The sequence below is a fragment of the Vidua chalybeata genome, chromosome 13 (genome assembly GCF_026979565.1).
Source record: "Vidua chalybeata isolate OUT-0048 chromosome 13, bVidCha1 merged haplotype, whole genome shotgun sequence".
Taxonomy (NCBI): domain Eukaryota; kingdom Metazoa; phylum Chordata; class Aves; order Passeriformes; family Viduidae; genus Vidua; species Vidua chalybeata.
This window is the reverse complement of record NC_071542.1, coordinates 157,247-179,870: the sequence shown is the minus strand read 5'-3', so window position 1 is coordinate 179,870 and position 22,624 is coordinate 157,247. Positions and strand designations below refer to the sequence as shown.

The following is a 22,624-nucleotide window of genomic DNA, read 5'->3' as shown; positions in this document are numbered from 1 at the left end:
GATCATTTTTATTTCTTCTCTGCTTGGGTAGATTTTGTACAGCCCCCAGGGGTTTACATTGAGAAGCCGTGATTAGGGTTTTGTATCACTTTCTTTTTAAACCCTAAGGGCAAAAGGGCAAATAGCTTTAATTTCATATTAACTTAAAAATAACTTTGTCTTCCTTTAACCTGTCTCCAAAAAGATTTTTGGAGTAACCAGTTGTGACCAGCTGAAAGCATAGGGTTATATTGGTTTCAATACTGTACCTGATAATGAATAAATAAATAATCCCACAGGAACATAAAATCGTATAGGAAGACTAAAACTGGAAAAATATCAAGTAGAAACTTACCATGGCTTACTTAACAAATATAAGGTTAGGTGGAATTCAATATTTGGAAAGAAAAGTTGATAGTTGTTTGCATAATTGATCTTATTCTGAATGATGATGTCATTCATTTAGTTTTCATATGCTGAGCAGGAGGCTAATACAAGGAGGAAAGATATTGGCCCTTATGCTCAGTGGAGACAGATATTCACATGAATTAATGCTGGTGTGTATTTCACTGTAATGTTTCAGTAGTGAAGGACAATCTGCTGTAGCTGCTGTTCTTGCTTGCTTTTTCTGGGTTAGTTCCTTTTGTTCCTTGCTTCCTATTCCAGATTTGTAGGAGATAACTCATTTTTTCTGCGCTGTTTTACAGTCCATCTCCTGTTACTAGCACTGCTGTCTTTTTTTTTTTTTTTTTTTGCTGCTTCTAAGGATATTTTTTGCTTTCAATTCTTTGTGAATTTGTAGTAATTTCTCTGCAGTGCAAGCATTTTCTAATTTATCTTTTTCTCTTTTTCTTTCCTGTGACTGTTTTGGATGGATTCCATTCACCTTGTGTCTCTCATAACAGACTACATGGACAGGCCAAAAAGAACATTTGAAGATTCCTGCCTTGTATAGTGACCTACAGTGCTTTTTGGCACTAGTGAAATATTGAACAGATAACTCTTCTAGGCAACATTATGTCCTGTTGCTTTCAACTGTCATAGTGTCCCCTTGCCACAAGCCATATGAAACGTCTTGTGGGTTTTACGTTCCTGTACATTTCATATTTTTGGCATGTGACAAGGCAGGGTTTTAGTTACTTTTATGTATTCTTGGTTTCTAAATGACCTTTCAAGTAAAAGGCTGTAAATATTGTTTGGAGCTCTGATACCTGCTGCTAAGGCCTGTATATACAGTCCCTTATTTATGAAAAAAGGGAAGTAAATCAGTTCAGTTTAGTTGCACTTTCAGATTGTAAAATTCTAATAAGGATTGCAAAAATTGCTGCACTCCACCAGCTGGCAGCATGTGAAGCAAGATTCTTACTGGGACTTCGTGGCTTCTTTGTAAGAAGTATGGAAGACTGGAATGATAAAAACTTAAGGTAATCTGTCATTTTACGGAACGCCAGGAACTGTTAGGAGTGGAACTTGGCAAAACCAGAGAACAGGCCTTCTGTTTTACAAAATAAACGTGCAGCCATATCTTGAATTTCATTCAACTTTGGAGTCTTACAGGTTAGGAATTTGACAGAATATTGAGATAATAATTTAGTAGTCTTGGATACAGACTAAAGACTTTGGTTTACTGGTGAGAATGTTACATGTATTTGAATTAAAAAATAATTTAAAAGAGTTCTAAGAGCTTATGCTAAGAAACTGAAATGTTGCAACTTTGAAGAGATTCCACTTGTATAATGCAGCTGTAATACTGTCATCACAGTGAGGCAGTAAATAGAAACATATTATATTAGGTTTTCTGTCATATTTTAAGCAAATTAGCTTTTCCAGAGCTGTGATTGGCAATGAACTCAGAACTTCTGCTTTATCAAAAATTATCTAAAATAACATCCCAGAATAAGTTCTTCAGTAGTCAGTGTCACTTGCAGTGAATTAATTGAATTATATTCTTAATGAGCTCATAGAATTATCTGATTATTCTGATTGTGAAATCTTTCCTGAGTTTTGCGTGAGCCACAAAATGCTTGATTTTTCTGACCCATCACAGAAGTTAATTTCTCACTGCTGCAAACAAAGCTTTAACTACTTTTAGCAGCATAAAGAGCTGTAGTGTGATCTGGCTGCTGTCTGTTTGAATACTAAATTTTCTACTCCTTTTTAGAAACCACCCAGGTGACATCAGGCTGAAGGGACTTTGAGCACAGGAGGTGCTCTAAGAGTCCCTCAGGTTGAAAATAATAAATGGAACTGTTGCAGACTCCAGGAAGTTCATTGTCAGTGAACGTACAGTGAAGAGCTCTGTTTATGTGTGTGGTACATTGCAGGCAAGCAGTGGACAGAATTCAGTTTCACAACCAGATCATCATATTTAATTTTGGTGCTTCCTGCCTGTGATTTGACTGTACAGACTTCTTGTGTTACAAGATTTTGTAATTAGGTCCCCATAAAATAAATGTAGTCAGCCTCTGACAAATGTTGCTGAAATTGCTGAATGCAGAGAGGGAGGGAGTGAATGCTTGTGAGGTTTATTTTTCCTTTGAGAAAACTTCTGATTTTTACAACATAGAATATTTACAACTTTATAGTTGCAGTTTTTCAAGAGCTTTGCAGAAAACAAAGCTTTCAGCTGCTTTTGTAGAAGTTCTGAGAGCCTGAGCACTTGGCTTCTGTCAGAATAATTGTTTTTGTGTGTACTTGATTTCTGCTGTAGTCAGGCTAAGTTAAAGAAAGACGTGGTAGTATGTAGCTTTGTCAAATTCCGTCCTTGTTATGTCTTCAGTGTGTGTGCTAGTGGCACTGATTTAAGAAAATGGATTTTCTTCATACTAATTGAAGATACTGTATATAATTTTATGTAATTTATATGTTTGAAAATCTCCATGGACTGTGAGTAGTTCTGCCTACCTTAAACAATAGGTTAAAAAACATTCCCCTTGTTTGCTGTGTTCATTTGACAACACTTTATGTGAGATGAATTTTGCTTTTTATCCCTGTATTACAGTGTTTACTTCTTTGGACCTTGTACAGGGGGGAAAGTACAAAGCTGTAAAGTAACAATTAAGCAGGAAGATTCAGGTTTGTACAAGCAATGGGAAATCACTGTGCTTCGAGATTTACCTACATTTCTGAGCTGGCTGTTCATATTTTCCTTTTCACAGCCTGAGCAGCAGTTGCACCTTCTTCCTCCTTGTCAATGGACTTCTATTATTCTTGCTGGAATACCAGTGATTACCTGCATTTGGCAATGAGATAGAGCCAGTCTGTTAGAGATGATGATGTTTTGGGGAAAAAAGGAAAAATGGGCCCTAAAATCAGCTCCTCCCTTCCACATGTTTCGATGGTTTCTGTCTGTTGATAAGTTGTGTGTGTGCGCTAAGGACTGAAAAAGCAAAACATGTTTTGTGGCAAGACTGTGCTCTTACACTCTCTTAATTAAATCAGCAAGATAATAATTCTACTTTTAAAGGATCTTTTCTACAACTTTCTTTAAAACAAAACATAAACTTTTTAGGTTTTTGTCATGACTTTCATACTTACACTTTCATTCCTGCAGGAATTCAGTGTTACCTCTCTGGAATTGCCTTGAGCTGTTCCTCATCTTCCTGATCTCCTCAAAAGGAGCTGCGTTGTGATGTAGCTGCACTGTATAGCTTCTGCCCAGTCGCCACTTTTCTTTACATTGTCCCAGCAATCTTTCTCTCAGATCTACACACAGCAACTTCTGAGGACCTTTTTTAAAATCTAAGCATTTTTTAAAATGTGAACCCTAGAAGGGAGCTTCCTGTTTACTTACATTAGGATAAATTTGTTGGCTGCATGGAGGTGGTTCTTGGGTGACATTCAAGTATCTCCCATAATTTCTGAGCTGACACAGAAAAGGAAGACTATGGAAATTCCTTCGGGGAATTGCGTATGTTCTGTCCAAGACCTGTCTTTCCTGCTGGACTCAGAAACCGGAACTGTATAATTTACAGACTTTAACCTTCTACCCCATGCCGAAGTCCTTTGTAAATTATTCTCATTTCCCCCTGTTCCCTTGGAATATAGGAGTACTTGGGGCAGTTTCCAAAGTCCTCACTCCTTTCACTGTGTTGAAGTTGAGAATTTCCCGTACTAACTTCTTTAGTAATGTTTTTTTCCCCCCTCGTGAGTTCTTATTCTTGCATTTGAAGGTGATCAAAGCTGTCCCACTTACCTCAAAGTGACAAGACCTAAAAACATCTTGGTTTCCTGAAGCTGTAGTAAAAATCTGAAAAAATATTTGTTCTTAGAGGTTTGACAGTCTTCATGTCTGAGTCAACCAAGTAGATTTATGAGACATCTTTTCCCTTTCTAGAAAAATTGCTTTCCATAGCTAATTTAGGAGATGGTGGTAAGTGGCTGGAAAATTTGTTGTTACTTCTCAGTCCCATTTTACCTTATGTATGTCATTTTATATAAACACACACACAAAAAAAAGAATTTTCTAGTCATCAATTTCACAACATCAATTTCACTTTGATGTTAACTGAAATCCTTTGGAAGAATTATTCCCCTTTGAAAGGAAATAATTGTTGCAGAAAGATTACTTGTGTTTCAGACACATATACATGAAACACAGATATTTTTAGTATCTAATATAAATACCAAAATATATATTAAAAATATATATATGCATGTATGTGTATATATACAAAAATACTGAAATATTTGTAGTGGAATACCTATTTTGTTGTATCTCCTGGTCAGTTGTACCTTAAGGTGTTAGCCATCCATGCAGTCAGTGACGTGGTATTGTATATATGAAATAAGCAAGCTGAGATTAATGACAAGATCAAATTCCTCTTTCTGTTTCTGTGATTAAATTGCTGTGGTGGCAGAGGGAAAGAAGGAACAGCATTCATAGTTTATCTCCTCATAATTTATTTCTGTTTCATGGAAATGACTTGTAAATGTAGTTAGATGCATCTCCAGTAGCTTACTTTATTCTTGTTTGAGATAGGGGAATAGTTTTTTTTTCCTAAAAAAAGATGCCATTTTTTCTCAGTGAAAGAATTGGCTGTTTTATTATTGATACAAACTTAATTTTAATATGCCAAATTGTCTGTTGCATTTTATAATGACTTCCAGTAGGCCATTCACACTTTTAATACATGTAATTTATTAGTTATTGTAGGCAAGCTTCCACCACAAAAATTAATATTTTAAGTGGCGTGTAAAAATTAGCTGGTGGTTTCAGGCTGAATTGATTCCTATTTAAGAAAAAACAAACTCTTTAATAACACAACATATTTTAAATTCTTTAAAATTATTGGCTAGGCCACTGGAGACTCTATGCTTTCCCTAAAATATGACAACTTTCCTCTTTTTCCCTATTTTTACTCAAGAGGGAAGCTCTTAAGTGTATCAGTTATTATTGGTGTTTGCTCTGTCTTGCTGACAAACATTTGCCGGCTCTTGGTTTTGTGATTATTTTTTCCTTAAGTGCAGCAAACACATCTATTCCAAAACTTCTTAAAAATCATCATCTGACTAAATAGAGGAAGAGAAATAAATGGATAAAAGGGTAATGAAATTTGTCATCAGCTTGCTTTCTGAGTTCTTGGCTGTGTGGAAATGCATGCCAATCATTGAATTATTATGGTTTCACAATCATTAGGGCTGCTTGTAAGTTGATTTCTTTGCATTTGAAATGCATCCTGTTACCTCCTGTCTATGCTTACTGGTTATTGTAAGATGTGGACACTTGATTCTGAGCTTAGAATTCGAGTGGTAGTTTGGCTATGTGGTGTGGCTTTTTATATGATGGGGAAAACCATGAACAGACCAGAAGTACCACCTGATTTTGACTTTTGAGCTTGAAGAGACAGAATCAGGGGATACACATTCAGTCTGCTGTGGGATTCAGCTTTGGAAGTTACAGGTTCACCTTTGGGTGCATTTAAAGCAATAGACTGATAAAAGGAAAAAGAACCTTTGTCTCTGCTGCAGGTAATTTCCATGTTTCTTATAAAATTAAAAGACAGCTCTCTTAAGAATATTTTCTTCCATAATTTAAATGTTCTGCTCTCTTAGCTCAGGCAAAAGCCTTCCCTGATTATATTCCACATGTTTTCACAGGTTTCATTTTAAAATTCTTTTCCTCACATTCCCTTTCATCTGATGTAAGAGGAGCAAACAGCAATTGGTGTCCAGTGTGGCGATGGGTGACAGCAGCTCTCCCTGTGCTAGCGCACTTACTCCAGTAGAGGATTTGATGAACCTGAGCCTTTCCTTGAGTTCCATTGCAGCACTGCCTGTGGTTTTCAGGGCGAGCAAGTTCTGAAGGCAGGCTTAGTTACCTTCCTTCACATGTCTTCCCCTGCAGCTCAAGTTGCTGCTACTGCTGTTCTGAAAGAAAAATTCTTCATCCTGGATACATAGAACTTGGCTTTTAGGGTTTGATATATGCATTTTTTCCCCACTGTTCCCTGGAATAAGCTTTTGAAATAGGTGTTACATTTGGTAACACTGTTGAAATCCTTGTTCAGCTATGAGTTTCAAGTCCTATTTTTAGTTGATTTACCAATAGGCAGCAGTGAAATAGATGCAAAAATTTACTGCCCCAAAATGGTGACTTCCTCAACAGGAACTGTGGTTCTAAAAGATATGACAAATGAGTTGTGTTGCACATTCTCATGGTTCACTTTTTTTTTTTTCTCCCTTGAGGAGCAGGAGGAGAAAGGGAGGAATAAGGGCAGATGAGCTGGACTTTTTCTTTTGTTTGTTTGTTTAATATAAATCCCAGAAAGTTGTGGGTACTTTAGTTTGAAGTGTTTTAAGTGTTCCAGTGTTGAAATAGTTTTATAGAGCTGTTGCTATACGTTTAGATTGCTATAGGTTTAAGATGATGAAAGAAAAGTACTTTTCTCCACTTGTCACACGTTTCTGGCTTCTCCCTTTGTGCTTGGCCATGTGACCAGCATGCTCAGAAAGTGTGTGGGACTGCACCCTGTGGGACTGGCCCACCCTGCACACTTGGGACCTTCCATATGTTCGCCTGACCCTGCAGTGGTCAAATACAGTGAAACAGCAGTGAGCACTCACTTGAGTTTTCAAGGCAAATGTATTTGCTTTTCGTCTGCCCTAAAAAGAACGGAGATGTCCATGTCTAGGCTCTGGAGCAATTATAAACCTTGTATTTGTGGCAGTGAGCTGTAAGAAATAAACCCTACCTATACCCTATATAACTGTTACCTGGTTTCTGCTTAACTTCAGTGATCTGTAGTTGTTATGTGCAGAGACAGAGATCATTTACATTTGTATTCAGAGAGCATTTCCAGGATTATCAGCAGTGTCTGGTTAAAGCCTTCTGCCTGTCACACGAAGCTGAATGTTATTTTCAAGGTGGACCAATGATTTCTTCTGAAAGCTGCAGAAGGAGAGTAGGGCACTACTAAGAGCTCAGCTTCAAGCTTCAGTCTCTATTTTTAGAGATGCATGCAAGGGCCGGAGGGAAGAAATCTATCAGTTTCCAGGAAAAGCAGCCGTATTTGCGCCTTTGAGGTACATGAGCACATTTTGAAGTTTCTGAAAGAAGAGTAGCTGGTGAAAGCATAAAGCCCATGAATGAGTCTATTTGGGAACTTCTTAATGGAGCTATATCCCCGTGTTTTACCTCTTGATAAGGCACAAACTTCACATAAGACCAGAGTTAGAACATTTTCATTAATTTGCCTTACAGGTTCTCTTAGGATCCAGTGGTAGTTAGCAAATACTTTCTGACAAATGAGACAGTGTTTCCCTTTCTTAGTCAACAGGGTCCTGGGTGTAATAGTACCTGTGTGTGTCACTTCGAGGCTGAGCTGCTGGGAGGTTTTGTGGTGTGCGTAGACAGAAGGTGTGTCTTGCATGAAATGCAAGGAATGCTCCCTGCTCTGAATGGTACTTAACAGCTGTGGTTCCAGTTTCTGTGGGAGAGACCTGGGTAAGGGGCTGCTGTAGTGCAACAGCAGTTACTTGGGTAAGGCTCACTGGGGCTCATGTAAAGCTTTTTTGAAGGTATTAATCTGTTGTAGGGAAAATTTGACTGAAATAAACGCAGGTGCTTAATAGCACACAGTATGCTTTCTTGGCAGATGTATTGCCAGAATAACTGTAGTAGTTTATGGTTTTAATTTATGTTTTCTACGTGTGAAATGTCAAGATAAAATGAGGAACAAATTGCATTGCCTGTTACCTGTTGTCCTACAAGCACAACATGGCAGCAGCACTGACTTTCACTGCATGGCAGAGACTCCCTCCACCCCCAGGAGTTTAGTTTGAAATTAGATCAAATAGGGCTTACACTACCAAAGGACACTCTCCTTCAAGAAATTATAGTACTTTTTGGTGACATTGTAATGCATTAGGACTTACAGGGTCAAAGAACAGAAAGTAATCGTTCTGAACCTGTGTAACCCATGGTTAATGATTATAAAACAGGAGTTAAACACATTTGTTTTGTACAATAGGAGGTAAAGCATTACTTTAAAGAAAATTCTTTTAAAAGGAGCAGTTTGAAAACACTCACTTTGAGGAAGCCTCTTTGCATATTAAGCTATAAACTACCTTGGCAAAACTTAAGAGTTGACCTCAAGAATCCTCTTGAAGAACTGGAGTTCTATATGCTACCAGCATTAAAATTAGTAATTTGAGTGTCTCTTTAGGATTAGAAGGTTCTTTTAATTTATTAATTCTTAAAAAATTTGCTCAGACATAGCCTTAGAAGAACACTGGACTGAACTATTGATGATCAATCTGTGTTCTTGTGTGCGAGAAATTTTTCAAACTCATTATATGTTTTTGGAATTGTGATCCTTTATTCAGATAAAAGAGAAAAATATCGTACCATTACATGGATGATCCTGCAGACATAAATCATCATAGTGCTGAGATACACTTATGAGCCCTGCACCTTTGCTGTTCTTGACATCTAAATCTTAAATTGCCTTATGTGTTAAATGCTGTTCATGTCACTAAGCAGAATTAAATTTGTTTTATGTGCTTTTTTGTGCATTTGGATTTAGTAAATGCAGACTGACTTACACTAAAATTCTTACATCATGTTAAGTAAGTTGCACATGCATATGGGTCAAACAGTAAAACTGGTAATTCTTGGTGGTTAATCTTTTGTTGCTTACCTTCTGAAAGGATTATTTGGGTTTGTCCTGCTCTAAGTAATAAGATCTGTTGATAATTTTGCATACCTATTGACAGTATTTTTCATCTTCAGGACTAATGGCAAAGAAGTAAACCAGCATGGCAGCTATGGTCCCACCTGTGAAGCTGAAGTGGCTTGAACACCTAAACAGCTCATGGATCACAGAAGACAGTGAATCCATTGCGACAAGGGAGGGAGTTTCTGTCTTGTATGCTAAGTTAGTTAGCAATAAAGAAGTAGTGCCATTGCCCCAGCAGGTTCTGTGCCTCAAGGGACCTCAGTTACCAGATTTTGAGCGGGAATCTCTATCTAGTGATGAACAGGACCACTACTTGGATGCCCTTCTTAGCAGCCAGCTGGCACTGGCAAAGATGGTGTGCTCAGACTCTCCGTTTGCTGGAGCTCTTCGAAAGCGTCTCCTTGTGCTGCAGCGTGTCTTCTATGCACTTTCTAATAAATACCATGATAAGGGTAAGGTGAAACAGCAACAGCATTCACCAGAAAGCAGTTCTGGATCCACAGATGTGCACTCTGTCAGTGAACGCCCGAGGTCAAGCACAGACGCACTCATAGAAATGGGAGTTCGGACTGGATTGAGCTTGTTATTTGCACTGCTGAGACAAAGCTGGATGATGCCTGTGGCAGGACCTGGCCTCAGTCTCTGCAATGATGTTATCCATACTGCAATAGAAGTTGTGAGCTCTTTGCCTCCTTTATCTCTAGCAAATGAAAGCAAGATTCCACCCATGGGTTTGGACTGTTTGTCACAAGTAACAACTTTTCTTAAAGGAGTAACTATTCCAAACTCTGGGGCAGATACTCTAGGTCGTAGATTAGCTTCTGAGTTGCTTCTTGGTTTGGCTGCCCAACGAGGTGCTTTGAGATACCTTCTTGAATGGATAGAAATGGCTTTAAGTGCTTCAGCTGTAGTAAACACCATGGAGAAAACCAAGTTACTGCAAAGTCCAGAAGGGATGATCAGCTTTGATTGCTTTATGAATATATTGACCCAGATGCGACGATCTCTGGTAGGTATAACCAGCTTTGGTTTTTCTGCATTGCAATGTAGTTGCATTCTTAACTGAGTAGTTTCTCCACCCCAAATGCCAGTTTGCTGAATATGTTAGAAAGGGGGCTTTTTTTGTGATTTTTCCCCCCCGCTGTATTTTCTTTGTTACCCACCATCTCTTTCTCTCCCTGTCCACCTGTTTGCTCATAGGTAAAAGTGAAACAGCAAAACAGTCTCTGTGTTGTCATTTTGGTGTTATGCTCTAACTTCAGGGAAGGCATCGAGGACGTACTTGATCCACTTGGACTTGTACATTTAAGTTCATAGCAGAAAAAGTTAGAAAATTTAAAGTTCTGCAATACACCTTGTTTCCTGTTAGTTACTTTTATTGCACGTTTCTGCTCCCCCATTCACCTAGACCTCTGCTTATACATCTTCAGGATGTTCAGTAGTTTTGCTGATGCTCAGAAATTAATGTGATAGAAAATGAGCTAAATTGGAAGTGTGGCACACTGCTTTCTATATTGAGTGCTCACTGCTGGTGCTAGATGAATATTGCTTTTCAAGGTATGAAATTTTTGCACAGTACACAGTCGGAAGCTGTGGCAAGCTTCTGCCTCATGGTGCTCAGACTAAAACAGGGGATGACTTTTTCCCTTAAGTGGTCATACTTTTCTTTCAGGCTTGCACTGCTTTTTAATAAACATAAACTTTAAAATCTAAAAAAGATTCTAAAAAAGATCTAAAAAAATATTTTGAAGAATGGGGTCCATGAGAAGAGCATGGCCGTAGCAGAATCTGAATTGGAATAAATGTTGTGATGGGCAGCTTTATTTGCTGTTGGGTTTGGGCTACACATACAGTTAGAGACCAAAATATGAAAGATATGTACACATAAAATTAATTATGAGTAGTAATTTAAAAGTAATTATCACTTTAGACACAAATAATATGCATTTCATTACAAAATAGTATTGGGGGAAATTAACTCCAAACCCAGATACTTTCACAAAATGGAATCAGTAAGAATGTTGGACTAGTGCTTGTGACAGTTTTGTTTTCCTGAAACGTATGCAGGCGTCTCAGCTCAGGAGAGAAGGTAGTGTACTTATGCTTATATAGAAAGACCCATTAGTTTTTGCTTAGCGATAAGAACAAATCCCTAATGTATAAGAACAAGTCCCTGATTGTTCAGGTGGACTATTGCTGTATTGGTGGCATATTTCTCCTAATAACAAAATTTAAACATTGTAGGGATCATCTGCTGATCGAAGTCAATGGAGAGAGCCAACCAGAACATCTGATGGTTTATGTTCTCTGTATGAGGCAGCTCTGTGTTTATTTGAAGAGGTATGTCTTGGAAAAAACTTATAAGTTACTGTAGTTTACTTCCTCCTCACACATGTGATTTGTATGCACATGTGGGTGTAGTTATTCTGGGGTCGAAGAGGTGCAAAAAAGGTTGAAAAACTAAGATGTAGTGAGACAAAGTCATTTGGGCAAGCTGTTGATACGGTCGTGGTGATTTGTGTTTTAGACAGTTACCATGTTGAGAGGCAATTAAAGCTGCATTAAACACTGTGACTGTATAGAAAGAAATATAAAATGCTACTGTGTAATAAGTCTCTGGTTTGAACAGGTTTGTCGAATGGCCTCAGACTATTCAAGGACGTGTGCCAGCCCGGACAGCATTCAAACAGGCGATGCTCCCATCGTGTCAGAGACCTGTGAGGTGTATGTGTGGGGCAGTAACAGCAGTCACCAGCTGGTAGAGGGAACTCAAGAGAAAATACTTCAACCTAAGCTTGCTCCGAGCTTTTCTGATGCACAGACAGTGAGTGACATCTGTTAGTGGTACATTATGTAACATTCAGCAGCTTCATAGTCACAGTATGAAACTGAAAAATAGTACTTTATTTCTGAGTGTCAAGTTGTAATGAAGCAGATTGTAATAAATGATGCTCAGAACTGGTTGCACAGGTTGTATGACTGAGAATATCTCACTACTTTTATTGATACTTGGGAAAAACATTCTGTTTTCCTTTTAGTGAAAATGTGCAGATAAATATCCATGTAACAAGAATGAATTACCTGACTTGCTCTGTGGAGACAAGTGTAGCTGCCTGTAGTTTTTTTTGGTGGGTTTGTTTTGTTATGTTTGTTTTTTGGTCAGTTTTTTGGTTTTGTTTTTTTTTTTTTTTTTTGTTTTGTTTTGTTTTGTTTTGTTTTGTTTTTAATTGTCTGTTAAAAGGTGTCTTAACGACTCCATGTTCTTTTCCATTGGTGGTTTTCACACCCGAGATTGCTGAGTTTAAAGCTCCAAACTGGACTAGCTGCTGACACAGCAACCTTAATTAGCTTTCTGAAAATCAGTCTACATGCTCTTTCTGCTCACAGTCACAGATTCTGCAGTTGCAGCTGAGCATTTCTATTGATGCGTGACCCAGAATATAATAGTTTGCTTTTCTGGTACTGTATTGGCTTTGCAGTGTTGACTTAAGTAAAAGCACTTTCTGGTCACTGGACAATTTAGGTGAATTTTCTGGAATTGTATTCTATGGACGTCACTGATGATTTATTTCAATGGGTTGCAGGGCAGGACATCATAAAGCAAGTTTATGCATTCAGAAAACTTTCAAAACATTTGAAAGACTAATACACAAGAATGGAATGCATGATCTGAATGAAGGGATTACTCTTCTAATAGTACTGTATACAACTATACAACAAATTTATGTGATTTTTCCACCTAGCCTTCCATTTGATTATTGTTGTGGGATTATCTGTATGAAGACATTCATTCCTATTAAATAGGGCTGTGGCCACCTGTTTGGGGCTGGTTTATGATGTGCCTTGATGTGTCAGATGGAACCTGCTCTGCACTTCTGCTGTGTTAAGATTCCTATAGGGAATGACTTCTGTGTTAGTCCATTTGCTGTTGGGTCATTCCTCAGCTGAGCACTGACTTCCCAATAGGGGCAAGTTCTTATTTTCTTAAAAGCTTTTGATCTTATTTCTTTGATATCCACGTGATTAAAGTTTATAGTCTCCAGTGGATTTTTAGCATTTGGTATATTTTTGGGATGTTACTGCTTGGTACTGGTTAAAATTAAGCAAAACCTACAGTGTTATATCAAGCTGCTACTTTGCATTTTTTGCTTTTAAAACACTAAGATTTCCATCCATGAGTTTTGGAGATCTGAATGCAGCACAATTTCTGCAGTCTGTAGAAGAGGTACAAATAAATAAAATAATCACTGTTTATATACGTTAGTCTATTATGAAAATAGATTTAATCGTAACATATTTCCCAAGAATTTTAGTTTTACTGCTTGCTGAAATCCAAATTATTTTAACATTGTGTTATATTTAGTTTTTACATCATTTTATATGAAGAAACTTGAAATTCTATTTAAAAATACAGGCTTCTAGATGTATATATAAATTCTGGATTTATCTAATCTCTGTATTTCTCTATTACATCCTTTTTTCTCTTTGTAGATTGAAGCTGGACAGTATTGTACATTTGTCATTTCTACGGATGGTTCTGTTAGAGCCTGTGGAAAAGGCAGCTATGGGAGACTGGGACTGGGAGACTCCAACAATCAGTCCACATTGAAAAAATTGACTTTTGAGCCTCACAGGTCTATTAAAAAGGTGTCGTCTTCAAAAGGATCTGATGGTCACACTTTAGCATTTACAACAGAAGGGGAAGTCTTCAGCTGGGGTGATGGTGACTATGGAAAACTGGGACATGGAAATAGTTCAACTCAGAAATATCCCAAACTTATTCAGGGTCCCCTGCAAGGGAAGGTATGTTTTGTATAGTGGAGCACGTGTTTTTGTTCTCTTCAGCTGGGATGTTGCATAAAGTTTGAGATAGATAAAATCCTGAAAAAAAATTCTGTGTTCTTTCTAGACTTCTCTTTGAGGCCTGGTCTGCTTTAGACAAAACACTAGAGCTTATGGTTGCCTGTAGGCCTGTGATTTGGGCAGTGGCATTGTCAGGAAAGCCTCTCATAGTCTTGAGTCAAACTTGTTCAGGGGCTTTTGCTGAATTGCAGTTTCAGTTTTGCTAGTTGCAACATCAAGGCTTTCATATGTAGCTTGTTTAGTGTCTTAAACATTCGCTGATGCTGCTTTTTTCTCATCTAAGACTAGGATATCATGATGCTAAAGCTGCTTGATAAATCATTAGTAGTTTTACATATAAACTTTTTATGTACTTATTTCCCCATATCAAATAAACAGAAAAGATTGCAAAGATTGTGTCTACTTGATCCATGTGAATGAACAACTTAGTTTATGTAGACTCCTGAAACTTGACTCTCCTAAGCTTTCAGACTTCCCACTTGATTTGTGTAAAAATGTCATCTTTCTTTATGCATGTAATGTAGGTGGTTGTGTGTGTATCGGCGGGCTACAGACACAGTGCTGCTGTTACAGATGATGGAGAGCTGTATACATGGGGAGAAGGAGACTTCGGAAGATTAGGTAATTTGAAAATTTCATGAGATGCTTTTGGAAGAATTCCTGTGTCTAGTAATGATTTTATAGATCTATTTGCCTTGTTCTGGAATTGTCCACTTTACGTACACATACACATGTGCTCAGGTGTGTGTGTGTACAGCTGACAAGTGCAGAGGCTCTTAAAAGTTTTTAATTCAGTTAATTTTACAAAGATTATTTCTAAAAGATTTTCATTTCAAGGCAAGTTGCTTTTATTAATTCCTGAGGCTATATGGTTGCTAATGTCACTGGAATGTAAACAGTAGATGTTTCAAATAAACTGAAATTCTAGATAAGCCTCATGTAGTCTGATGGTAAAATGATTCTTTGAAGAGTCAGGAATAACTGGCTAATAATATCAAGAGTCTGATTCTAATAATGATACTTGATGTTAAATTTGCCAGAATGGCTTAGTGTTCTTTTACCTTAAGACATCTAAAAAGTTAAATTTAACTGAAACTAGAAACCCTGTGTTACTATTTCCTTCAAGTTTACTTGTCTGTTTCGTCATCTTTGCTGTAGAGCTGCTATGCCTGGTGTAAAACTACCCTTCTTGAGCAAGTTCAGTTGAACCAACAGGTTTTGCATAGAAATTTTTTCAAATTGAGCTTTAGTTCCCTTCTGTTTTCTTTAAATGTCACAATGATCAAGCATAGAGGGGTAAAAGCAAGCAACTAGCAGGGGTTGGAAGATGAGGAAAGTGTTCAACAGTCGCAGCTTTCAAGGGAATCAGTAGAAGTTCTGAGTGTATCCCTGTTGTTAAGAAAAGAACTCTGTGTTAGAGGTTTAACTGGAATTTTGGTGGGAATTGTGGAAACGTTCTCCTTGAGTTTTAGATTATTGTGGAGTTTTGACGTCCTTTGGGGGTCTTGAGTCTACAGTGTTGAGTTCCAGAATGTAGCTAAATGTAACATTTCATTGGGTTATAGCAATTTGTTAATATTTAATCAGTTATGGATACCAGTGATATTAATTTTCATTTGTTCTCAATTTTTCTTCCATACCCACAGACTTTCTGGAGTTTAGTAGAATATAAAACTTTTTATAAAGTAGGTGGTAGCTGTAATGTACTTGGTTTCTGCAGAAAGGACCTGTTGGAAATGTGGCTGCCTAAAGGCAGCTGAGGGGCCTGATCTCCTCAGTCAGTGCAGTATGGGCAGGAGTGACAGAGGGCCCTTACCACAGCTTCCTCATGCTGTGCAGGATATCTGATGCCCAGTATTGGGAAGCCTAGCTACCTAATCAGCTGGTATTGAAGGCAGTTGTACTAGCAATTATTTTTATTTCTTTTCTGCTAGGTAGAAAATAATCATAAGTTTTAGAGGCAGTGTGATATGAACAGGTGTTCTGGAGTATGTCATAAAGATTTAATGTTTAACTTCATGACAGAGATCTTCCAAACCTTACTGTGAGTCTTTCCAAAAAGTTGGCAGAAATCATTTGTGATGACTGCAGTACACGTGGAATTTGCAAAATCTTATGATTGCAAAACAGATATAGGACTTTAATCTTCACCAAAAAAAATACTTCTATCTTTTTTCCTTAGGTCATGGTGACAGCAACAGCCGCAACATTCCAACTTTAGTAAAAGATATTAGCAATGTAGGTGAGGTTTCCTGTGGCAGTTCACACACGATAGCTCTGTCCAAAGATGGGAGAACAGTGTGGTCGTTTGGAGGAGGAGACAATGGTGGGTAAAACAAATGCTTTGGTAGTAATTCTTGTCTTACTCCATCTGCCTCATAGTTTCAGTAGTCCTTGCAGTTTGGTTTTGGTTTTTATTTGTCATTTGGTAGTTGTTCAAAGAAGGGAATTCTTAAAAAATCTAAATACAATACCTGAAGTTCACCTGCAAGATTATAGGGTTAAAAAAAAAGATTTTCAGCAAGGGAGGAGATTGACAGCGCAGAAGGGTCAGTGAATAGATGAACAATTCTGGAAAAAGTGCTGTGCTGATGACTTCCAAATAAGCTCACTCATGATATGACAGTAGCTAATTATGTCCTACGAACTATTACATATAAACTGCCTGGGATTAGTGTTTCAATTTTAAAATAGACTATAATAAATATATATTTCTTCACGTCTGAAATTACTGTAATTGAAAGAGAATAGGTTTCTTAAATTGTAATATGTTCTAATTTTAAAAATACACTCTGATGTTTTTGGAAATCCAAAAAAAAATCTCTTTTGGGGTACTTTTAATTGTTGTGTATTCATTGAAAATACCTTCCAGTTGTGTTTCCTCCCTTTGCAGGCAAACTTGGTCATGGTGATACAAATAGAGTATATAAACCCAAAGTTATAGAAGCCTTGCAAGGAATGTTTATTCGAAAAGTTTGTGCTGGAAGTCAGTCTTCACTTGCCTTGACATCAACAGGGCAGGTAGGCAAAACAAGTTCCACTCAAATTACAGGAGTTGGTGAAGAGGGTCTGGGTTCACATTATTTCAGCATTTATTGTTTTAACTGTTGAGAAAATGTTCAACTAGTACTTAAGTAGAAGTGAAGTTCTTGATCAGATATTGAAGTACCTAATGCACAAGAGTATTTCAAAATGTGCTAAGAGTCATGTAAAGCACACTTTTCAAGATTCTTGCTTAGTCATAGAAAATGTAGTATTTTTAGGTTCATAAATGTAACCGGTGTAAAATCAAATTGGATTCAAGAAACAAACAGCAATGAAATGCTTTGTAATTTTTAGTACAGTAACCAACTCAGGTGATGAAGTGATTTAATAGCTTTTTAAAATGTATGTGTGTATCAGAATATAGGTGTTAACTGCAAGTTTTATTTCCAATCTGAAAAATCTCAGGAGAGCTTGGAGCTAAATGTTGAGGTGGTAAACAAGGGCATGATGGGTGCATGTCATCCAGTAAGCATTTCCGCACGTGTAACCCAGCTGGCCTCCCCACCTTCAACTCTGTGACTCAGAGGCAGTGGGTTTTCTAAGTGGGGGTTAGGAGTGTTGGCATTCACTACAGCAGTTTGTTTTCCTGCAGTAGCCTCCCTGGTGCTCTGTGGCACCTCAGTGGCTGGGGGAAGGAACGCACACTGCATGAGATGTGTGTTCAGTCAGAAAAATCCTGTGCACATTGTGCTGAAAGTACAGTTGCAGTCCTTGTGCAGGTGGTTTGCTGGGGCGTTGTTTGCTGTGCTCAGCAGTAGCACAGGTGTGACCTGCAGCTGTTCTGTGGTTGTTTTGCTCCAGGTTTACGCTTGGGGCTGCGGCGCCTGCCTTGGCTGTGGCTCTTCAGAGGCGACTGCTCTCAGACCCAAGCTCATTGAAGAGCTCGCGGCTACCAGAATAGTTGACATTTCCATTGGTGACAGTCACTGTTTGGCACTTTCTCATGGTAAAGAGAATAAGCTGTAAAAATACGTAATCCTCCTCTAGATCAAAAGCACTTGTATCTCAGCTTTTTTCTACTTTATTTATGTTTATAGATAATGAAGTTTATGCTTGGGGTAACAATTCAATGGGACAGTGTGGACAGGGAAACTCTACTGGCCCCATTACTAAACCAAAGAAAGTAAGTGGTTTAGATGGAGTTGCAATTCAACAGATTTCGGCAGGAACATCCCATAGCCTTGCCTGGACAGCTCTTCCAAGGGACAGGTAACAATGACATTTGGGACAGGTATAATTTTATTCTTTTATGCAAGTTCACTTTGGGGTACATTTAACTATTTCCTGAAAGTGTTCCCATATCATCTGTGCCAAGCATTCTGGTTGTAATGTTTTGGTCTGGAAAGTCTTCTTCCTTTCATCTTTCCTCCCTCCTCTCTGTTAATTGTTGCATGTTACAAGTGAAAATGTATCAGCACCAAAGATTTGGATATTTCTTCTTTATGTATGAATGTTTCTTACATGTAGTTAGACAAAACCTACCTCTGTTCACTAAATATTGACAGGGAGTCAGTGGGAGGTGAAACAATTCAGTACTTTTTATTTTTTGCTTCCAAGGGGATTTTTTTTATGGCTCGGGAAGTTTTGTTTAGTGTAATAGGTAGTACACTAATCAGGAGACTCTGGGAAAGGGGAAGTTCAGACAAATTACTGAGGTGCATTTAAAGATCTTTAAAAAATTCTGTATGGTTACATGTTAAACTGAAAATAGGTACCTAAATAAATTGTTTGGTTATTAATATACAATAACTCAAATAATACTTTCACACCAAAGACGTTAGCAAGTGATTGAAGTGAAACAGTAAACATTTATGTATGGACTAACACAAAGGAACAGAAAAACTTAATATTTGGGAGATAATTCAAGAAGAATTTCAAATGGCCTGTTCTCAAGGGAGCTGTCAAATAAGAAAATAGTGCTCTGTGCATTTTTTCAGTCTCTAACCTGACATTTATCCTAAAACCAGCTTTGTGAGTACTGGTCAACGTTTGCATTAATCAGATTAGATGCATATGGCTTTAGATTTATGGCATTGAGGTGTTTTTGTCCATAAATGTGGAATGTTTGATTGTAAAGAGTTTTACAGAAAAGAGAGAAGAAAATACCTTCATGGGTCAGGAAGTTGGTCTGCCATAGTTGTATTAGTTTGCTCTAAGAAAGAAACTGGTTTAGTTAAGTGTGTATTCAACTTGTTTAAACTATTAATTTATTAAAGCAGTTAAAGATTTCCAAAAGATAACTTTCCTTGATGTTTGATTCCAGGCAAGTTGTGGCATGGCACAGGCCCTATTGTGTTGACCTTGAAGAAAGTACCTTTTCACATCTTCGTTCTTTTCTTGAGCACTACTGTGACAAAATTAACAGTGAAATTCCTCCTCTTCCTTTTCCTTCATCAAGGTATATACAGCATATGCACGTTAACAGATTTTTATATTTATTTTTTCTTTACAGCAGTGGTTCATAGCTCAGTCCTGGTTAGTCTATTCTTTAACAAGCGTAAGGCTGGTTTATTTGCTCACTCAGGTGCCATTTGTGAAGAATTACTCTAGTGCATTTATATATATATTATATATATTATATAACAGAGGAGCTTTACAGTGTCTCAAATGTAGCAGGATCTTTAGTCTGAAATTTGTTTTCATTATGCCTTTAATTAAATGCTTTACTTCAGATTTTTCCTTTAAAGCACATTCTTCTGTGTAGTTGAAATGCATTTACTGTTTCTGTGTTGTCAGTTCTTACTCCTGTAACCAGTGTTTCAATTTTTTTTTAAAAGGACTAGAAATGAATATCCTGACTTCCTGTTTTTAACCTGATTGTTGTACTTCTAAATCTTCTGAGAGAAGTTTACATTTATTGCTTCTTAAAAGTTTTTTTCCCCCTCTGTGTATCATGTTATTGTTTATTTCTGTATTTTGGGGCTGTTTTGCCTCATAATTCATGGGACTACTAATCTAAAGTGAATGCCTCTTGCAACCATTGTCCACAAAAGCATTTCTCTATTCTAGTTTCAGTTTTTGTTCTTTTAAGGAAGTTGGCAGTAAGTTTCTCAGAGGAGTTTCCTTAAACTTGTAATTTACTTGCCTTTCTGGTATGAAAAATCAAAGGAGAGTTAAAAGCTTAGTGCACAAACAAGTGGAAGGGAGTAGGAGAGGTGAATTGATAACATATTTCTTTTACAGGGAACATCACAATTTTCTTAAATTGTGTTTGAAGCTGCTTTCTAATCACCTTGCACTTGCACTGGCTGGAGGTGTAGCCACCAGCATTCTTGGCCGGCAGGCTGGTCCTCTTCGAAATCTCTTGTTCAGACTGATGGACTCTTCTGTCCCTGATGAAATTCAAGAAGTAAGTCATGCCTTGCTCTTTACATGTGAAAATTATACTACTATCTTTTTTTTTTACTGTGTAGTTAGATATTTATCAGACTTTCTGAACGATTCTGACTTGCCAGTTTTACTCATTGAAGGTAAAAAATGTAGTCACCATCACTGTTTTATGATCTGAAGGCAGAGGAGAATGTTTGCATAAGAATTTCAAAAAGCTGCTCTATTTTTTAACTTTTAAATTACTCTTCCCTGTAATAATGAGCCTAAAATGTTATTGTTATGGATTGAGTAACTAACTTGGTTGAGTAATTCTGCTAAGATGCACTCTTACAGGAGATAGCACCTTTTGTTGGTCTTGTTTCACTCAAGTGTACTGCATGTGTTTGCATAAAAGATTAGTGTGCTGTTGTGTGGTAGAATTCTCATATGAAATGAAATTAAGCAAAAATTTGGGATATATCATGTGTGATGTACGGTACTTTTTAAGGCTACAGGTGGGTTGATTATTTCCCTTCTATTAAGAAGTATTTTTGGCTGCTCTAATTTTAGGTTGTAATTGAGACACTGTCAGTTGGAGCAACTATGCTACTTCCTCCGTTACGAGAGAGAATGGAATTGCTACATTCTCTTCTACCCCAAGGTCCTGATAGATGGGAAAGCTTATCAAAAGGACAGGTAAGGTCAAATAAAAATATGCCTGAGAGCAGTTGGGGTATGCTTTGGGTTTTTCTGTGGGAATATTTTGAGCTATGAGGCGAGCCTCATTTGCAGAGTGCGAGCGCACTTCTGGGGAGATGCAGTGCAAGGCCCAGCGTAACAAAATCTGTGGGGCAGCCTGGCTAAACCAGAAGGGGGTGAGGCAGGGAGTTTGTTTTCTCAAGTGAAGGTCAACTACAGAGAGCTGATGAATTGCTGTGGTAGTGTATCCAGACAAGTTTAGAGATGAGATAATTTTGAATACTCGATTGATTGAACAAGCCTTGGTAAGAGAAAATTAACTGTTTTCTGGGATGAATACTTGTGTAATGCTTTCCCTACATGGATTTCACCCTGCTTTGTAAAGATGACTGCAAGGGTCATTTTTGTACCCTTTTTCCTATATACAGTGTAGAGAAATTGTGTGTCTCCCACCCGTCTTCCCAAATAATCAGATAACCAGGAAATACTGGAGACAAGTGTTTGGTTCAGTGTCTTACACTCATTGCCCACCATGTGGACAATCTGGTTTCTGTCTCTCTTAATCTCAGGTTTTTACTAGGTATGGTCAGTGTAATTCATTATATTTATCCATTCTCTAATAGTACAAATCTTCAGGAAAACCTGGAGTATTTTGGTAAAGCCTTACAGCTTATTTCTGTGTCCCATTAGAAGATTTTTATTGGGCAACTATGCCTTTTTTTCTTCTTAGCTCATTATTTTATCTTTATTAATGAAAAGTGATTTTTGTGTCTAAACATTTTTCTTTAGAGAATGCAGTTGGACATCATTCTGACAAGCTTGCAGGATCACACCCATGTAGCTTCCCTGCTTGGCTATAGCTCCCCATCCGATACCACAGAAACTGCCTCAATGTGTATCAGCTATGGAAACCTCTCTGATCAAGCATATGCTGTCCAGAGCAGTCATCCAGATACTCATCTAGCTGAAATCTTAATGAAGACTCTTCTAAGAAACTTGGGATTTTATACAGTATGTACAGGCTTCATATGAATTTTTCTTTTTAAATTATAATGAATTTTTGATACTTTGAAGGGTTACTGTTTTCCCCCTCATCTTAAGGAAATTATGCTCATTTTATCTGAAGTAACACTGCCATATGTATTTGTCCTTAAGTGGACTAAAGTCAGTTAAATAATCTCTAACAATATGGTTCTAATGTTGCTCTAGTGGTATTTATTGTTTAAGGTGACTTATGTAAGCTGATTTCATGTCAGACTATTTTATTGCTCTTGCTCTGGTTTCAGATTTTTTTGGAAGAGAAAACATAACACAAGTAAATAGTTTGTATACAGTGTTTGTCAGTATAATCTCAGCCACCAGGGAACAACAAGCAGATGCCAGGAGCATTAATCTGTTTAATTAACTTCACTATGGTGGTAACTACCTTGTAATAGAGCAGCAAGTACAGTTCTTACTAAACACAGTGTGTCAGCCAGATTGTTGTTCTTAGAAAGTGTAGGGGAATGTGGGAGCAAATCACTGACTCAGCTTCTTATTCAACCAGCCAG

The 22,624-nt window shown here is 37.6% G+C and overlaps 1 protein-coding gene across 11 annotated transcripts in view; it reads left to right on the top strand.

Annotated features, from left to right (window-relative positions):
* Positions 1–22,624, top strand: part of HERC1 (HECT and RLD domain containing E3 ubiquitin protein ligase family member 1) — a 103,056-nt gene that overhangs the window by 23,521 nt on the left and 56,911 nt on the right. For all 11 annotated transcript variants that reach the window (XM_053954251.1, XM_053954254.1, XM_053954253.1 and 8 more), the window contains exons 2-14: positions 9,212–10,167; positions 11,403–11,498; positions 11,788–11,982; positions 13,650–13,961; positions 14,546–14,642; positions 16,204–16,347; positions 16,915–17,042; positions 17,868–18,012; positions 18,104–18,275; positions 19,330–19,464; positions 20,250–20,415; positions 20,946–21,071; positions 21,864–22,085. In XM_053954251.1, coding sequence (XP_053810226.1) covers positions 9,238–10,167; positions 11,403–11,498; positions 11,788–11,982; positions 13,650–13,961; positions 14,546–14,642; positions 16,204–16,347; positions 16,915–17,042; positions 17,868–18,012; positions 18,104–18,275; positions 19,330–19,464; positions 20,250–20,415; positions 20,946–21,071; positions 21,864–22,085 — 2,868 coding nt within the window. In that variant the 5' untranslated portion in view covers positions 9,212–9,237. The remainder of the gene's footprint in view (positions 1–9,211; positions 10,168–11,402; positions 11,499–11,787; positions 11,983–13,649; positions 13,962–14,545; positions 14,643–16,203; positions 16,348–16,914; positions 17,043–17,867; positions 18,013–18,103; positions 18,276–19,329; positions 19,465–20,249; positions 20,416–20,945; positions 21,072–21,863; positions 22,086–22,624) is intronic.